The following is a 16,852-nucleotide window of genomic DNA, read 5'->3' on the forward strand; positions in this document are numbered from 1 at the left end:
CTGCTTCTGCATGGACTTGAGACAGGGTCATTTCACAGGTCACATCGTGAAACGGTGTGACTTTCGAGGGGAATTATCCTAGAAATCTGCTCATGTGAACTCCCTGTCATTGGCGTTTTTAACCTCAGAGCCGAGAATCTAATTTTTCACTTAATTGGATTCTCTTCATGCGTGCTGTTGGTTTGATGTACAGTATTTTTTGTGGATGCATACCAGAAGGCCCTCGTTTTAAGACAGGCAGAGTCACATGCTCATTACTATCGACTCCCTGAATCATATTTGGAGTCTGATTTTGCTGAAGATGAGATTCAGCGATTCCTTTAGAAGCTAGAGAGGATTCATCAAAATGGACACAGCCATGTGAGTCTCTGAGACTTGGTACTTACTACGGATAGTTGATGAGAAAAACTCAAATGTCATCTAATATTCTATTATTATTATTATTATTATTATTATTATTATTATTATTATTATTATATTTTATTATTATTATTATTATTATTATTATTATATCATTAACGCAATACTACCAGGTGTAAATGGAAGGTTGCCTTATAGTTAAGTTGTAGATTAAAAAGAAAAAATAAATAAAGTGACAAAATAAAAGTAAGTAAATAAATAAAACACACAAAAAAGTGCATTGATCATTCTCTCAAAAATTAGAGATGAAAACTTTTTTTATTTTTATTTTTAGTTTGGTGGACATTTTTTAGGAAAATTTGTTGAAAATGTGTGATGAAAATATATCACATTATCTTTATTTATTACATTTTATTTTATTTCAGTATCATCCAGTGCGCATTCAAAGCTGCACATTGGCATCAGAAAAACGATTTTATTCAATTGTTTGACTGTAAATAACGTGCTATAAAAGTCACATCCTCGTCCTTTGGCTTCCTCACACACTCTCCATGACCCCCTGTGTTTATCCTGTCCTCTATTCTTCAAACTACATCCCCTCTAGTTTCAGGGTAATGTTCTCTTTTTTTCCCTTCTGCTCACTGCTTGTGTTTCTGTGTCCATTCCGGGGGGCAGTCTTGGTGATGAAGTACCTCTCCCAGCAGGTCATTAAGACAGCCCAGGGAAAATGATGTTGAATAGCCGCACTGGTGAATTCATAAATCACTAATTTTCCCGCACACCTGCCTCATTTATAACGTCTTAAGAGCCAGAGACTGCTGGTGTTCTTGAGAGAAGCAGGTTGCATCACTGCAAGTTGTGTTTGGTACACAGCTCGATCATGAAACTTGTTTGACTCCCGGAAAAAGCTGTGCCTTCTTCAGTTGTTCAATGGCTGTTGGAAATAAAAGTGGAACCTTCCCAGCATCTGTGGCTTGCATGTTGTTATTCCCCGTTTCTTGCCAACCCACCACCCTTAAAGTGCCATTTTATATTCCCATTTGTTGTCCACGTACTCCATGTTTTATATGATTTGATTTGTTTCTGCTTTTCCTCATCTGTTCTGGTTAATCCTGTGCAGCTATCAGGATTATAACCCGGAGATCAAGTAAGACAAAATTAAAGGCGCTATTTCACTTCCCTCCTCCAGAACATCATCTTTTGTTTTCTCCTACATGTGTATGGTTCAGGGTCCATCTTTCAGCCCCTCATTGCTGGGCACAGTTCATGATGTTGCTCTATCTTGTTGAAGGCTGCATTGGTGTGTCAAACGCAGTCATGAATGAGGTCCTCACAGATGATACGTCAGCTGCTAGATTAGTTAGGCACCTGTAACGTCTTTGCCTGAGATTTGCTCACTGGAGGTGTTTACACCCTGAAAGAACAATGTAAGGTTTTGTTTAATTATTATGGAATGGAGAGTGCTGTGTCGTGGGCTGGGCAATGTTATCCTGACATTCCTGACCGTGTATTTCAGATCGTGGGTAATCGGCGCTGTGGCCCTGTTGTGTCTACTGGGACTGACCTGGGCTTTTGGCCTGATGTACGTCAACGAGAGCACAGTGGTCATGGCCTACCTGTTCACCATCTTCAACTCCCTGCAGGGAATGTTCATCTTTATCTTCCACTGCGTGCTACAGAAGAAGGTCATCGAAAGTCTTTCACCCGAAACATATTCCGCTACTGCTGTATGAATTCTAAATTGTCTGCATGTTTCTGCAGGTCCGTAAGGAGTATGGGAAGTGCCTCCGCACCCACTGCTGCAGTGGTAAAAGTGTGGAGAACTCCATAGGTTCTATCAAGGGAACAACCAACCGGGTCCCTGGACGCTACTCAGCTGGATCTCAGGTCCTTCCTCTCATCACTGATACCTTTAAATACTGCAAACTTCATTCATAGGTTTAAAACCACAGTTTGTACTGTTGTAAATTTGAACCATTGTACTGCAATTCTACCATTTGTTTCAAAAATACGTCAGAAGAGGCTTATGTATTTATCTTCTATTCTAATTCAACAGTTAACAATAGAAAATGTAGTAAAAAACTTCACTTTGGAAGGTTGAAAAGCGTGAAAATATGTGAGCCAACCACCAAAGATGTTGTTGGCTTAATATGTTTACGTCATCGCCGACTGTCAGGCTCACTAGGTTTGAAAACACTGCTGGTTATCACATGCCACTTGCTTTCATCCCAGTCAAACATTTTTGATGGAATGGTGAACAGCCACAAACACTCTTTAACCGGGTCTGACATTACTAACAGCAACATCGTCTCTCCTAATGACAGAGGCAGTGGGCTGATCTCTCATCCAAACCTCATGGTGGTGAAAGGCAGGTGTTTGGTGGCAGTTACCAAAGGCATTCAACCCCTAACAATTTGTTATGAGCTATTTATAACCATTTGTTTGTCAGATAATTAGGTGCGCTGGAATGAAAAAAGACAACTCAGACAAGTTAAAAGGGACTATTGCAGACTGTTTCCCATGCCAATATTTGCCCCACACAACATGTTTGTTGTGTAAAATTAAAATCTCCGGATGTGGAAGCGAAGAGGTGTTTAAAAAAAAAACGGAAAATGCAAATAAACGTTGCTATTAAATCCTCTTGGAAGAACAAATCTATCTGCCAACATCAATCGCACAGCTCCAGCCAGAAGCAATTTGGAAAACGTTTGAATCGCTCCAAATTAAAATGCATTACGTGATCTCTATTGGTGCTGTTAATTGGACAGATGAAAAGATGAGCAGAAGCACACGCACGAGTACACTACTATTGTGTTTTAAATGGTGTGAAACAACATGAAGGCTGCCTCATGCATAGCTAGTGTTGTTAATGCTTCTCACTTTACTTCCTTCATAGATGTTTTTACATGCTGTGAAAGGACCAGGAACCATGATAGTATCCTTCAGATCAGTGAATACACCAGAATAATTGAGCATTTGTCAAGAGGATGTAGGTGTTCTTTTCTGTGTTTTGTGACACAAGTACAAAGAAGAAGAGCCAGTTCTCTGTTCCTGAACATGCATGTGATCTGTGCACCAGGTCCACTGCCTACAATGCATAGGAGGATGACCCTAAAATGGAAGCACCTTCCAACATTGTCTGTCACTGCAAACTTAAACACTGCACACATCTTTGCACATAAACAGGAAGCAACCTTGGTTGCAGCAAATGATGAAAGAATCCTCCCTCTGCTACAACACTAATTAACGCCTGCCGTCTTGTTTATTTCATACATGCAAACCCCAAGTGTTAAACACAACACCATTCCATTTTTAAGGTTCATTTTACGCCCCAGATTTTTGGCTGCAAGCAGCAACTTCCTGGATTCAGTGGTGGTTGCCTGGCAACTGCTCATGCATTTTCTTTTTCTTTTTTTTTTTTTGCTGTGACGGTTGCTTGGATGCCTGTGGAAATGTGCAAGTCTTCATTTTTGCAGCGCAGTTGCTGTATGGATTAAATAAACAAGACATACCATGTCAAATATGTAGGGATTAGTAGGCTGTGGAGGCATGGTGGGCAGTTCGAGTTGCCAAAAGAGAGAGTCAGCATCTCTGTTGCTCTATTTCCAGTCACTGTTCAGAATGAACCTTGCGATTATGCTCATAAGAGATACAGAAGCACCTATTCATCTGCTGGCAGCAAATTAAATCAGAACATTTCAAACGAGAGCTTTACATAAAAATCCCTATTTTGAGTTCCAGGAGATTTTAATAGCCAGAGACAAGAGTAACGATTGCTTTTGCCTCCATGTATGGAGCAGCAGGCCTGTTTTCTCCTTGTGCTAAAATGTAGGCAAATTCATTCAAAGTAATGTCAAAAGATTTTGACAAGAATTTGGAAATGTTTTCTCCCGCAGAGCCGCATCCGTCGCATGTGGAATGACACAGTGAGGAAACAATCGGAGTCTTCTTTCATGACCGGGGACATCAACAGCTCAGCATCACTCAACAGAGGCAAGTGGTCACCCTACACAGATGAATGATGCCGTCGCAAGTTGCACTGCAGTACAAACACAAATCTTGACACGGTTGTCAGAAACGGACAGTCAAACACTGCGTGCTATCATTGGCCATGCTATGAATATGAGTTACAAGTACCCAAGCTTAGGTATGTAATATCGGTGTTGGTACATCCTGAATATTTATCTTGTAAATGATGAACATAAATATGCTTCACTGTATATGAATTATTGAAGAACCATTTTTGAGTTAGAGTAAGGAAAAACAATAAATTAAAAGTAATCATAAGATACACAGAATATATGAAACTGAGCAGCAAATTAGAAAAGCAAAACAGACAACAAAACAACGAACTTCAGGAAGTATATATGAGACCTAAGAGCATGAAAAACAACACAATATTCAACAATTCACAATGGTTGACGACTGTCTTCCATGAAGACAGAATGCATGGCCATCATCACTAGTTTATATTAGAGACATTAGAGACCCCGGTCTTGCTCAATCTGCTTTGCAACTAGAAAACACCAGGGATTAAAGATTATTATTCAGCTTCGTGGTCTAAGGGTTTTAAGTAGCTCACTTTCATCCTGTCTGCTTTAAGCATAACGATCAATTTTGATCTGCTTTTGGGGTCTCAATGGATGTGACAGCTTTCAAGTATGTCTCACTCCAGACTTGAACATTCTTTCCTCATGCACAATTGGATGATGTCAGGACAGGCCATGCTCTACATAGGTCACATGCTGTGGCTAATGCTAAGGCTTTGTGTCGCGAGTGATGGCCCACTAGATGAGAAGGATGGCGGTCCCTGATCCAAAGAGATAAGTGGTTGCTGGTGATGCAAGTCAGATCTTTTCCTGGGGCACATCAATCCCTCTGTGAATATTTTTGCTTTTAGTGCCCTGCCCTCAGCAAAAGGTTTGAGCAGGAATGCTATTAATTTACAAACTGACTTGTGCCAATGGGGAACACTGTTAGTGCGCTCTGCAGACCTGATCTTGAGGCGGCAGAGCAGGTGTGTACTACTGAGTTAAACTTCATCACTGAATCTGGCATCCAAGGTCACACACCCACATGGTGTCATGTCCGGATTGAAAAGAAACTTGATCGCAGCGGCAGCAAAGTTACAAGCAGAGAGCAGCAAAGAATGATGATGGATGGATTAGATTAGATTAGATTAGAAAAAAGCCTCGACCATCACAAAAAGAATAAAAAGTAACTTGAGACACAGAAAGGTGACTGTAATAATTATAGAAACTGTTACCGTCTGTTGGGCCAAAAGAAGAAGAAACCCTGCATGGACGAGCATGCATCTTTGAGGTGCACGCTCGTTCATCCCTTTTACACTGTTCAGTGTCTACAGCCTTTCACGCAACATTTGGAAAATGGGTTCGGGATGCTCCATAAGCTGATGTGCTCATGGGCTATGTGATGGGAATCTTAATCCCTCACATGGCTCTCTTGACAGCAGCAAGAATAAAATGAGTCATTGCTAGACTTCCTCGCCACCTTCTGACATTACAAAAGCTGTTGAACACCCAGGCTTTAAAGCCCACTTTGGGTGCTGGCTTGCATTGACACTAATGCGCAGTTGACATGATGGATGGATGTGCGACATGAGAAGGAGAGTCTCTGAATCTCCATAATTAGGCTCTCGGCTCTGCACCATCAACACACACAGCTTTTACTCGTTCACGAACGGCTGAAGCTTAAGGAGAGTTAGATGAAGAAAACATGGCTCTTCCATAAAGATAAAAGGCTGAGATCTGAATTATTAACCCTATTTCTCTTTCCCATCTGGAGTTCTACCAGACAGAAGCTGGTGCTTACAAGCTCGTACTGGCCTTCACGAGAAGCAGATGCTGACAGAATTGCTCTCATCTATTGCAGCTCAGGCCTTGTTATTAAGGAATTATGTGTCGAAGGGGGATTTCTCTCGCGCTGATTTGTCCTTTTCTCCATCCAGCAGCCGTTCTTCTCCCACCATTCGAGTGCTTGCCGCAGCTGCCACTCCTCTCGAGAGCTCAGTCGTGCAATCATCTTGATAGCGTTGTGCGTTCCATTCACGGCAGCATTCACAGCTATTGCCCCACTGTCTGAAATTGCCCAATTTATCAACTAGGCGCGTCATAAAAGCTGTATCTGTCGGGTGCAAGAAGCTGGTGTTAGTGGGCAGCACTGTAATTGGAGCCCTCTGCGAAGGATAATTAGTGTTTTTATTTTAGTTTGCATAATCAAAACATTTCCTGCCAAAATTGAGATAGAAACACCTCTTTAATGGAGTGCGACACCCACAAGGCACCACATGAGAAACGTTTTTTTAAGGGCGGTTTCACACTGCGGGTTCTGTCACGGTGGCCTGAATCCTATTCGCCCTCTGCTGTGCAGCCTCGCACCTCTGCCCCTCAGGCGATGTCCAGTTTCTTTCTCCTCAGCTGGCGACGCTCTGTGCAAAATAGCTGGTTTGTGACCCCGACGAAGCATGTTTCAAGGAAGTCGTCATCAGCCGGGCGACAACCGATATAACAGAATGTGGCGTTTGACAGGCAAAACTAAACATGAAATAGTCTTGTCTAGGAAATAGCAGAAACAAGCTGCGTAATACGGAACCTTTGTTTGATCCACGCTGCTTTCACAACACCTTCAACAAAGCGAGAGAGATTACTGATCTCGAAGATTTTAATCATTTAAGTACAGATCCAGACATCAGAAATGATCAATGAATAGGGGAAATCACCGTCTTTCCTCTTCGCTGTTCCGTGCATGCGGATAGCTGTGCAGCAGCGAGATCACAGCTGTGAAATCAGTTACTGTAGAGCGCAACATTATTCATTTAAGCAAATCTGTCTGTCAATAAAATCAGATGTTTATCAGCCTAATAAAAGAGAAAACACGTGAGTCATCAAACACCCGGACACATCCTGGGCTGCTGCACTGCGCTCACGTTCTGAAACACCTGTGTCCTGCAGCGGCGGCTGCACACCTCAGTGTTCAGGGAGTTTGAGAAGTTGTTTTTGAACGATGTTGTGCGCCCAGGCAACGATCAGACCCTTTACTGCCCGGCGTTTATACAATTTTTGTGTGGAGTCGCACTGTACACGTAGTTTCGGGCATCTAGTGCCGAGTCGCCTGAGGCGAGAAGCTCACCTTCCGTGGAGAGTTTCCAGTGACAAGGTGCATCTCTCCAGCCAGGATCAAGTCCGCAGACTTCTGAGCCGAACGCGCTTTGTCTCCAGACAGAGTGCAGTGTGTGAAACCGCCCTAAAGCTAGCAGGGATTGTAGAATTGTTGTCGGGAAAAATATATAAATTCAAGAGACTGTCTTTTATTGTGTCATTGACAGATTCAGACCACAGACAATTGTGTGCTGTCTTATCAGAACTATTTGCTTAATAGTGGACAAAAGAATCATGTCCTCTCCAACGCAGTACAGTGACTAAACATTAATCTCTCTTTGCATGTTTTTCAAATAAAACAATTGTGCTGTTGCACTGTTTATAATATAATCATAATCATGTAATCTAGTCTAGAGTCTAGTCTAGAGGGATTACACTGGATTCATGAGGAATGGAGCAGCATCACCTCATGGAGGAAAAGCAAGTCAATACAATGATGCTGTGGGTGGCTAAAAAAAAAAGAAAAAGGTAATATAAAATGTTGTTGGCAGAAAAGAATAGCAGAATTTTAATTTTAACTCACTATTCCTTCAATATATTGTCAGTACACTGTGAGAAAATGAACCTTGGTGCAAAGGAGTATTCTCAATGGTTCAGAGAGCGACAGCGACATGACGTGTTCGAGCCCTGACTTTAATATGGTAAAACATATTTTGGAGATCTTGTTTTACAACAAAAGGCAAGGTGATGGGAGTATCATACGTTACTTGAGAGACTTAATGTGGAAAATATAATGAACTTGATGCTAAATTAAATGTGTGCCAAATGTACAAACAAAATATGTTGGCAATTCTAAACAGGTGTAGTTACAATGGTGAGTGGTGGATAGTTTCCATGCATTACCTTTTCACATCAGGTTTGGGAAAGAAGACCGTAAGGTGCATATTTAACAACATGTTAAAAGTCCTTAAGCATTGTCAGAATCAGTAGAAATAGTGACACGAAAGCAAGGGATCTTACCGGCAGGAGACAGTCTGTCCAAGTACACAACTTTCAATGTCTGGACCAATGATGTGCTTCGTTCTGTCCCAGCAATATTGCGACGTCCAGTCTCAACCTTGTCAGTGTTTTTTTTTGTAATTGATGTTTGCTAACTGGATTTTGCTGCTTGAATGTTCAGCATCAAAACTGGCTCGGCACTAATGACCAACATTAACAATTTAATTAAAACCACTTCCATCGGGCCCATTAGTCACATCAGTCCAGCTCTGCCGCTTTCATGTAGCAACGAAAAAGCCTTCATATTAATGATCATGTGATCATTTGAATGTTAATGGCTGTCATTGCTCAGCTGCATCTGCCCAACTGATTTGTGTATTCTCTTTCTCCTCCTCCTCTCAATTTATCCACCCACCTCTACCTCTTCTGCCTGACCTCCTCTGTCTCTTTCTCTCTGGCTGCTGCAGGTGCTATGGCTAACCATCTTATACCTAATGCACTCCTCCGTCCTCATGGCACTAACAATCCCTATAACACATTGCTTGGGGAGTCTTCAGTCTATAACAACCCTCTGGGCATGTACAACACGCAAGGTGCCAGCTTCCTTCCTCTTCCTCACTGTGACTGTTATGTTTGTTTGTTTGTTTTGTGATCATGAATGAAAATGCTTTTGCAAAGGGTGTAAATGTGATGACACATTTTAGTTCAATTTAGATACGTTTGCATTTTAAACATGAGCAGCACTGAGACAGCGCAGACCTCCGCAACGCATTTAGTCCCTACGGTCATGTGACAGTTGATTTATTTTAGTGATTTGATTCAGTGCTCTGTCACGGCAAGTTTTATGATTTTTCTACCGGTTCTGAAGGAAACACAACATTGAACTTTTGGTTTTGTGTCTTTAAAGATAATTGATGCTAAGGATATCATGCAGAACCTGTTTTTAAGGTGAAGCAAAGACAGTAATGACTTGACATGACAGTCGCATTTTAATCTGATCTGAATTCATTGTAAATCAAAGCTTTGACATTTTAAAGCACATGCACACAAAACCCACCTGTTGGCAGAGCTTCACCATTAACTGACTTGGTCCATCTGCAAAATGTGAAGATTGATCTAAACCTCAATTCTCTGTACCTCAGGTTTGCGTCACCATCCCCAAGTTGAATTGTTTATTAGCAGTTAATTCAAAATGATCACAACATATATTTTTTTGTCCTGTGTAATTTAACTCGTCATAAGTTTTTCTTGCCAAATGCCAGAATGTCTGCCTTCACATGCACGTGCATCACAATGTGTTGACAAAATTGGAGGCGGAGACCCACACGAACCCATCAAAGTGCCGTACTTGTGCGACAGTTAGAAATCTAGGAAGAGCTGTCATTGAAATTTGTGTTTGAGGAGTGTTCCAACCTACTGAAGCTTGTGATTTATTTGAATTTACCTAACCAGACCTTCTGGCAATTTGACTTGTAGATGCAAGTACATTCTTATTGTTTCACTTTCACTTTGATCCGCTCAAGTTTACATGACACTGTTGCAAAAGAGAGAATCAGTTTTTTTGCTACTTATTTTAATGTCTTGCTTTAAAGTCTAGAACAGCTGAAATAGATGAGTCTTCTTCGGTTTTCCACTGTTTAACTGTTAAATTACCTCAGCACCAAATTTTACATAAAAAAAGAAAAAAAAAATATATATATATATACATATATAATTAATTGTTTGACATTGTAATACAAAAGAAGCATTTAAGAAATCAGACAAAAGCAAGACATCTCCCTGCAAACTTTTTCTGTATTCAGGTTTCAATTTCATAAAGCAATCTAGATGAAATACTTCATCTCCTTTTCACGCCTTTTGAATCCCATCAGGGTTAATTCAGGAACTGATGGGAAATGGGAAATGTATTGAGGGCTTTTATTGATGATTTGAATGACCCTGTGCGTTGTACGTGGAGGTATATCTTGGCTTCTGGCTCAGGCTCCACATTCTTGTCAATGCCTGCCTCAGCTCATTTGGAATTTCAAATGCACAGTGACCGGTGTGCTGCCGCGTCATAGAGCTCTATACAGATCCATCTGTATAGAACTTGACTTAGTAAATCACGTGAACAATGTCTTCTGTAATGTTCCATTTGTCAATTACTTCAAAGAGACGCCACAACACCAAAAGCTTAACACTGCAAAAAAAATAGTATGTTTCTTTGTGTAGAGTGTGGTTTGTCTATAAGAGCATGTGGTGCGTGTATTGTATGTTCAAGTTAAGAATCTCATCGCATCACTATGAGGCTGGACGTGTGCTGTGGACGAGACTGAGCAGGATGTGGTGTGGTGGTGTAGTCAGCCTTGACACTGGCCGTCCCCAGAGATTCCCTCCTCTGTGTAGCACATTAATGCATAAAGTTGGTGTATTTGTTATTTTTCTGGGAGAGTTAAACACCCATTTCCTGACGGGTGTTACTTTGAATTTCTGCCACTTTTCTGACATTCTGGCATCCTAATCATTAGTAGCAGTCTTCTTTCAATTTCAGTTGATTTATTTGGGACTCAGGTTAGTTGCTGAATAGACAAGACAGTTCCCCTCTTGCCATGCTCACTGTCTTGTTCTGCAGCAACCTGATACCAGTTTTATAGTTCATCAGAATATAGTTTCATCAGAAACTCTCTCTACTAGCATGATCCCCTCTCACCAATCATGGCTGACACTTCTGTTGCTATTTTGAACCTGACCTTCTGTGCAATTATTATTATCATGTTGATGCCCTCAGTGCACAACGTACTGTATCTCTCCACAGCTATAATCCTAGACACTCCTAAATATATCTGCATTAACCCTCATCATCAATGTTGCCTGCCTGTTTTGGATGGCATTCATTCACCGGAGGTATCATTCAGCTGTAGCCCCATCCCTCATCTATGTCTTCTCAAGTTCTTTGCAATGCAACGTTCTTATGACAGCAGAGGAAAGTTTCTTTCAGTCCCACAGAGCTCAAACTTTTAAAATGCATGAAAACAACAGTCTTTTAAGGGTTTGACCTTTCAACTTCTCTTTAGACGGACAATATAAAGCAGAAGCAATATCTTGACTAAGCCTGCGAGTCAGCGTGAGCTCGATCAGACCTGGTGATCTGTGTCAGTGTTATAGCCTCACACATCTGTTTAGCCAAGCATGGTGCTTCTAATAAAGCAAAACAATTTTGCACACATGACATTAAGATAGTTATTATTCTAATGCATCATGACACTGAAACGCCGTTACAAAATCTGTTGAATTACCAAATGACTGAAAACCATTGTGAGATCTGATCTCACATGCAGCATAATAAAGGGCACAGCACCTAGGCCGTGGCACAGTTCTCCAGAGCGGCTTATTTGTATTCTGGAATCGACTGTATGTAGAATACGTGTACGGTGCAACCTACTGACGAGGGAGTGCCATTACTCCCTGTATAATCTCTTTGTGTATACTCAGCCGTGAGACTGCCATCAGACAAGCGGCCTTCATCCAGCTATTGTGTTTGTTGACTACTAAGTGTGTCGTGTGACACTGCCAGAAAGGATCAGTCAATGGGCAACATATCACCACTCTATAGTGTTCTTCCCAGAAAGACCTACTATTTCTTTTCCCATCTGCTCTTTCCCTCCATCATATCAGACACGCTGGCTTCTTTATTTCCATTGTTTGCCAAAGATGTTGCTGACCACTCCAACACCCTCTCAGCCGTCTTGAGTCTCACAGCACAAACCCATAAATCACTTTTCGAATTTGAATACGGTGAACATTCACAGAGAACAGGAACTCCTGTACCTTTGGTACAGTAAGTCTGTCAAACTGAAGCCCCATGGCTATGATCAGTGGGTCATTTATCTGCACAATGCCAGGCCAGTTTGTCACCAGCCACTGAAAATCACTTGTAGCGGATGCATAGAGAAGGATGAAAACACAAATGATTCCCTCTTGCATTTGGCAGCAAAGTGGCTGGTCTCTTCTGAGCGTGAAGTTGAAACTAATGTGATTGTGATCATTTTGACATTTGCATGGTGACTTTTGACGGTGGCATTGCAGGAACAGATTTTATGAAGCCTCATCATGTGCACATTTCTACCTGTCACTGTTGCTTATTGTGTTTTCTTCTCTCCTTTCCTCATGCTGTCCCAAAAAGAGCCCTACAGAGAGACAAGTATGGGAGTCAAACTAAACATTGCTTACCAAATGTAATTGACTTTGGCTTTTACTTTCTTCTCATTTAATACTGGCAACGGTTCATGGAAAGAAAAGTGATTCCCATCGGAAGCAGTCGCTCGCCATTTCAAACGGAATATGAACCGTAGTTTTTGCGCCCACATTTATGCTGTTTTCTCTGTTTGATCAAACACATATCCACCCCCCATCTCCCTAAAATCACGATCAGGCAACACAAATCCAATTCTACTCTGCTTTCACAATTTTATTGAAAATGTCAGTAAGAATTAATTTGTATTCATGGAGCAGTGAAGCCTTTGTTTCGTCACTTTGTTTTAGGATTCACTTTGATCAGGCCAAAACTGTGCGAGGCCAGACATTGGGTTTGACACTGGCAACACTGCACGGCCTTCTCTGGAAATATGAACAGTCTTTGATATTTAAACGTACATTCTTGATGCAGACATGTTTGAAAAAGTTTGAAGACATTTCTTCACAGAACAAATGGTAATATCCAAAAGCTTGCTATATTTTGTATCTTCTTTTGTGTCATCACTTTGTGAATCAAAAACACCACACACTGATGCCTGTGCATCAAGTGTTTTGATTGACATTATAACTTCTTGATCTGAAAAAAAAAAAAAAAACAAATAAATAAATAAAACTGCATAACTGAGCAGAAGTCGGACCAAGTGGTCAAGTCAGGCTTTCAAGTTGTTTGTTCTCCTGTTCACACAGTGAGACTGAACCTGTGATTCAACCCCGAGTGAACCAAGTGACGCTTCCTTTTATAGTCAAGGACAAAAGTTACGACAGTTACTTGTAGCAGCCAAGTCCACCTGGCCTGCTCAAGATCACAAATCCACTGGAGCCTTAGGTGCCAGAGCATTACTGATGTTCTTGATAAAGCCAGCTGAAGGACAGGATGTGGACATGAATTGAGACAATCTAATGCTCACATGGGACAATATGGCTGGAGACAAATGGCTTTTCTTGGCTGCATGACTGCAGTTCTTGTTTATGCTTGCTTCAGTGTCTTGTGACTCGTAGTCTGCCTGTCACGTCCTGTACATCACATCTGGTTCCCTACATTAAGATTAGGGATAAGACTTATATACGGTCAATATATATTTGTTAACACAGTAGCAGTGAAGGTGAGTATGTTTGATGTCATGAGGTCCACATTTCCCAGAGTTCTGTGATAGGATGATTCGTAAGAGAAAGGAGGATTATTATGTCAACATGTAGCTTTTCTTTCAACAGCCTACCTTTACGAAACACCTACTGAACTTTTCAGACAGCTAATGGCTCAAATTAAGCTGTCAGCAAACATCTATGAGAACTGAGTCAAATGTGTCATTCCACTGGTGTATTGACCTTCTATTTAAAACAAACACAAACACAAAAAATTGTACACTTGGACGTATGTTCCTGTGTGATTTTTACAGTCGCTGGTATTTCAAAGATGTGTTTTACAAAATGTCTACAACATGAATTTAAATAACCTTATTATTTAAAAAATATTAGTCACATGTGAAAAGCATAAAGGTCCCATTGAGTGTTTATTCATTTATCCTACCATAGGACTAAAGAGAAGAAGCTCTAAAGAGTTTGACATGTCTTTGTGGTTGTTGTGCTATTATCTGAAACGATAGTGATCAGATGTTTCACATTTGTCTAATTTTCATCCTGCTTCCATCCCATGGTTTCTCATTCCAGAGGGAATCTTGAACAATGCCCGGGATACAAGTGTCATGGATACTCTACCACTGAATGGTAGCCATGGCAACAGCTACAGCATAGCCAGCACAGACTACATGAGTGACTGTGTCCAGATCATTGACCGGAGCTACAACCACAAGGAGACCACCCTGGAAAAGAAGATCCTCAAAGAGCTTACCTCCAATTACATTCCCACTTACCTAAACAACTCCCACGAGCGTGCGGCCGAGCAGAATCGCAACCTCATGAACAAGCTGGTCAACAATGTGAGCAACAGTGGCAAAGACAGCGGCTATGGGATGCGCTTGAGAGCAGGGATGGGTATGAATGTAGCGCTGAGCTTGGATGACCACGCTACATTTGGGCCGCACCTTGACGAAGGCTTGGGCCTGGAGTTAATCCGAGAGGAGTCCAACATTCCCCTGTTGCCACAGCGAGCGCTCCCCGCACTGCCGGCAGTGGACAACCTTCACAATCACCTCCATCAGTCAGTGCCTCCACCTCTGTCCCTGTCCCATCACCCCTTCTCCTCCGCCACCTCTTCCTCATCTCGACGGAGGATCCCCCAAGAAAACAGTGAAAGTTTCTTCCCACTGCTTACAAATGAGCACATTGTGGACATGTCACCGACTCACAACCACCAGAGAGACTCCCTTTACACCAGCATGCCCATGCTGCCCAGCCTCCAAGATGTGTCAGCACATTTGGCTGATGGAGCCAAGGTCACCAGAGATGCAAAAAGCTCTGAAGCCAGCGCAGATGACGTTTACTACAAGAGCATGCCCAATTTGGGCTCCAGCAACCACCTCCATCAGCTCCAGTCCTACTACCAGCTCGGAAGAGGCAGCAGTGATGGGTTCATCATGCCGCCCAACAAGGAGGATCTGTCCCCCGATGAGCCGCACCAGGAGCCCTCACAGCTGGTCACCAGCCTATAAGTTCAACGTGGTGGCACATGTATTCTCACACCCTTCGTGTGTACCCTCGTCTCATCAGTCAATGGCAGTGGTAGCCTCTCCTTTTCTTCTGTGTTTTGGGAACTAAGACAGCGCCAATATTGTAGTTGCTGTAAACGAGAAGGAACCAGATATCCGTCACCACATAAGAGGCCTAATATTTCACAACGGTGAAAAAGACCAGACCTGTTGATGTTGTGATCTCCTTCGGATTGTGTGGTTTGGGGTGTTGTTGAACACTGGATTTTATTTGATTTTTGATCGTCCTGGAGATGACCCAGTCATGAACAATGGACAACGGAGAATAATGACTTTTGTTTGTTTTTATTATTCATACGTCACACACTGACTTTTTAAAAGAGTTTCTTCTTCATGGTTCCATGCTTTTTCTTTGCTTCAGTGTTCAAGCAGAGACAACAATCACAGTTTTAAAGTTGTATGCTTTCCAGCATTCTGTTCTTTTTTTCCTTTGATTTCATCGTAATGGCAGATGAATCAACAGCAAGTTTGTCAGACTAATAAGAGAATTATGAGATATTTCTATGTAAGTGTACAGATAACTAGCATTGCACACAATAGTATGCTTTTCTGTTCCAGACGGACCCTGTGTCTCTGTAACTGTAGTGGTTAGGAGCAATTTTGTTCCATTGTGTTGGCCTTCCTCTGGTGCAAGTCCTTTTCTCTCACTTTCCTAGAACTGGCCAAACAGAAACATAATGCCACAATGGCGTACAAGCATTTTTGTGCAATGTATCTGTCTTTTTCTTGATTCAGATATTTCTTAATTCAGCTTTTCATTCCTTTTTTCTACTTTTTTTTTAACTGTGTAGATAGCAGAGCTCTGATACAATGATTGTCCATGAGGCTGATCCAAGTTGCTGGCTTTAAAAAAAAGAAAACACTTGCTTCTCATAGGAGACCAGTTAAACACACTGAGCACCAGGCACTTGTTTAAAAAGACAGAATTAAGGCTGATTTTCTTATTAAAGAAAGCGCTTTTGAGCAAGAAATCTGTAAGTTGCTGTCTTTTTCTTTTATTTATTTGTCGTGTTACCTAACACAGTGCACATTTTATTTACTGGCACCGTCATGCTTCAAGGGTTGTGACTTTTATTTATTCCTTTATTGTAGTTTGCAGTATTGCAGTCTCCGAGTTGGATGAGCTCTCAACAAAAATGTTTGCCCACAAATGCTTATGATTAAAATCAGTCACTTCATTACAATTGTTCACACCTTGTGTCCGGGTCTTGGAATTCCTTTTTTCATGGATTACAGCTGAGGAAATCCAAATAAGCAATGCAATGTCCAGTCCTTTGAATCTTCTATTTTAATAACATGTTAATACCGTTCCTTAGCCTTTTGTTTTGGTGCCAACTGGACTCTGGTGCGGCAGCAGTGGGTGTTCTCTGTATGCAGTGATTTCCTAAGATGTAATAAATATTTCAATATCAATAAGCAGATGAATCACTGATGATGACTGACAGTGTTTTATATTGCCCAGGTGTGAAGCTGGCA

General features: G+C 41.5%; 1 protein-coding gene across 25 annotated transcripts in view; it reads left to right on the forward strand.

Moving 5' to 3' along the window:
- LOC128755626 (adhesion G protein-coupled receptor L3-like) overlaps positions 1 to 16,554 on the forward strand; it is a 207,692-nt gene extending 191,138 nt beyond the window's left edge. For 6 of the 25 annotated variants that reach the window (XM_053859459.1, XM_053859457.1, XM_053859460.1 and 3 more), the window contains 7 exons: positions 1,481 to 1,507; positions 1,877 to 2,045; positions 2,122 to 2,247; positions 4,257 to 4,353; positions 8,945 to 9,070; positions 12,640 to 12,657; positions 14,379 to 16,554. In XM_053859459.1, coding sequence (XP_053715434.1) covers positions 1,481 to 1,507; positions 1,877 to 2,045; positions 2,122 to 2,247; positions 4,257 to 4,353; positions 8,945 to 9,070; positions 12,640 to 12,657; positions 14,379 to 15,319 — 1,504 coding nt within the window. In that variant the 3' untranslated portion in view covers positions 15,320 to 16,554. Of the gene's footprint in view, positions 1 to 1,480; positions 1,508 to 1,876; positions 2,046 to 2,121; positions 2,248 to 4,256; positions 4,354 to 8,944; positions 9,071 to 12,639; positions 12,692 to 14,378 lie in introns of all 25 variants that reach the window. The other 19 variants (XM_053859480.1, XM_053859465.1, XM_053859482.1 and 16 more) reach the window with 7 other exon arrangements.
- The last annotated feature ends 298 nt before the right edge of the window (positions 16,555 to 16,852 follow it).

The sequence above is a fragment of the Synchiropus splendidus genome, chromosome 3, assembly GCF_027744825.2.
Source record: "Synchiropus splendidus isolate RoL2022-P1 chromosome 3, RoL_Sspl_1.0, whole genome shotgun sequence".
NCBI lineage: Eukaryota > Metazoa > Chordata > Actinopteri > Syngnathiformes > Callionymidae > Synchiropus > Synchiropus splendidus.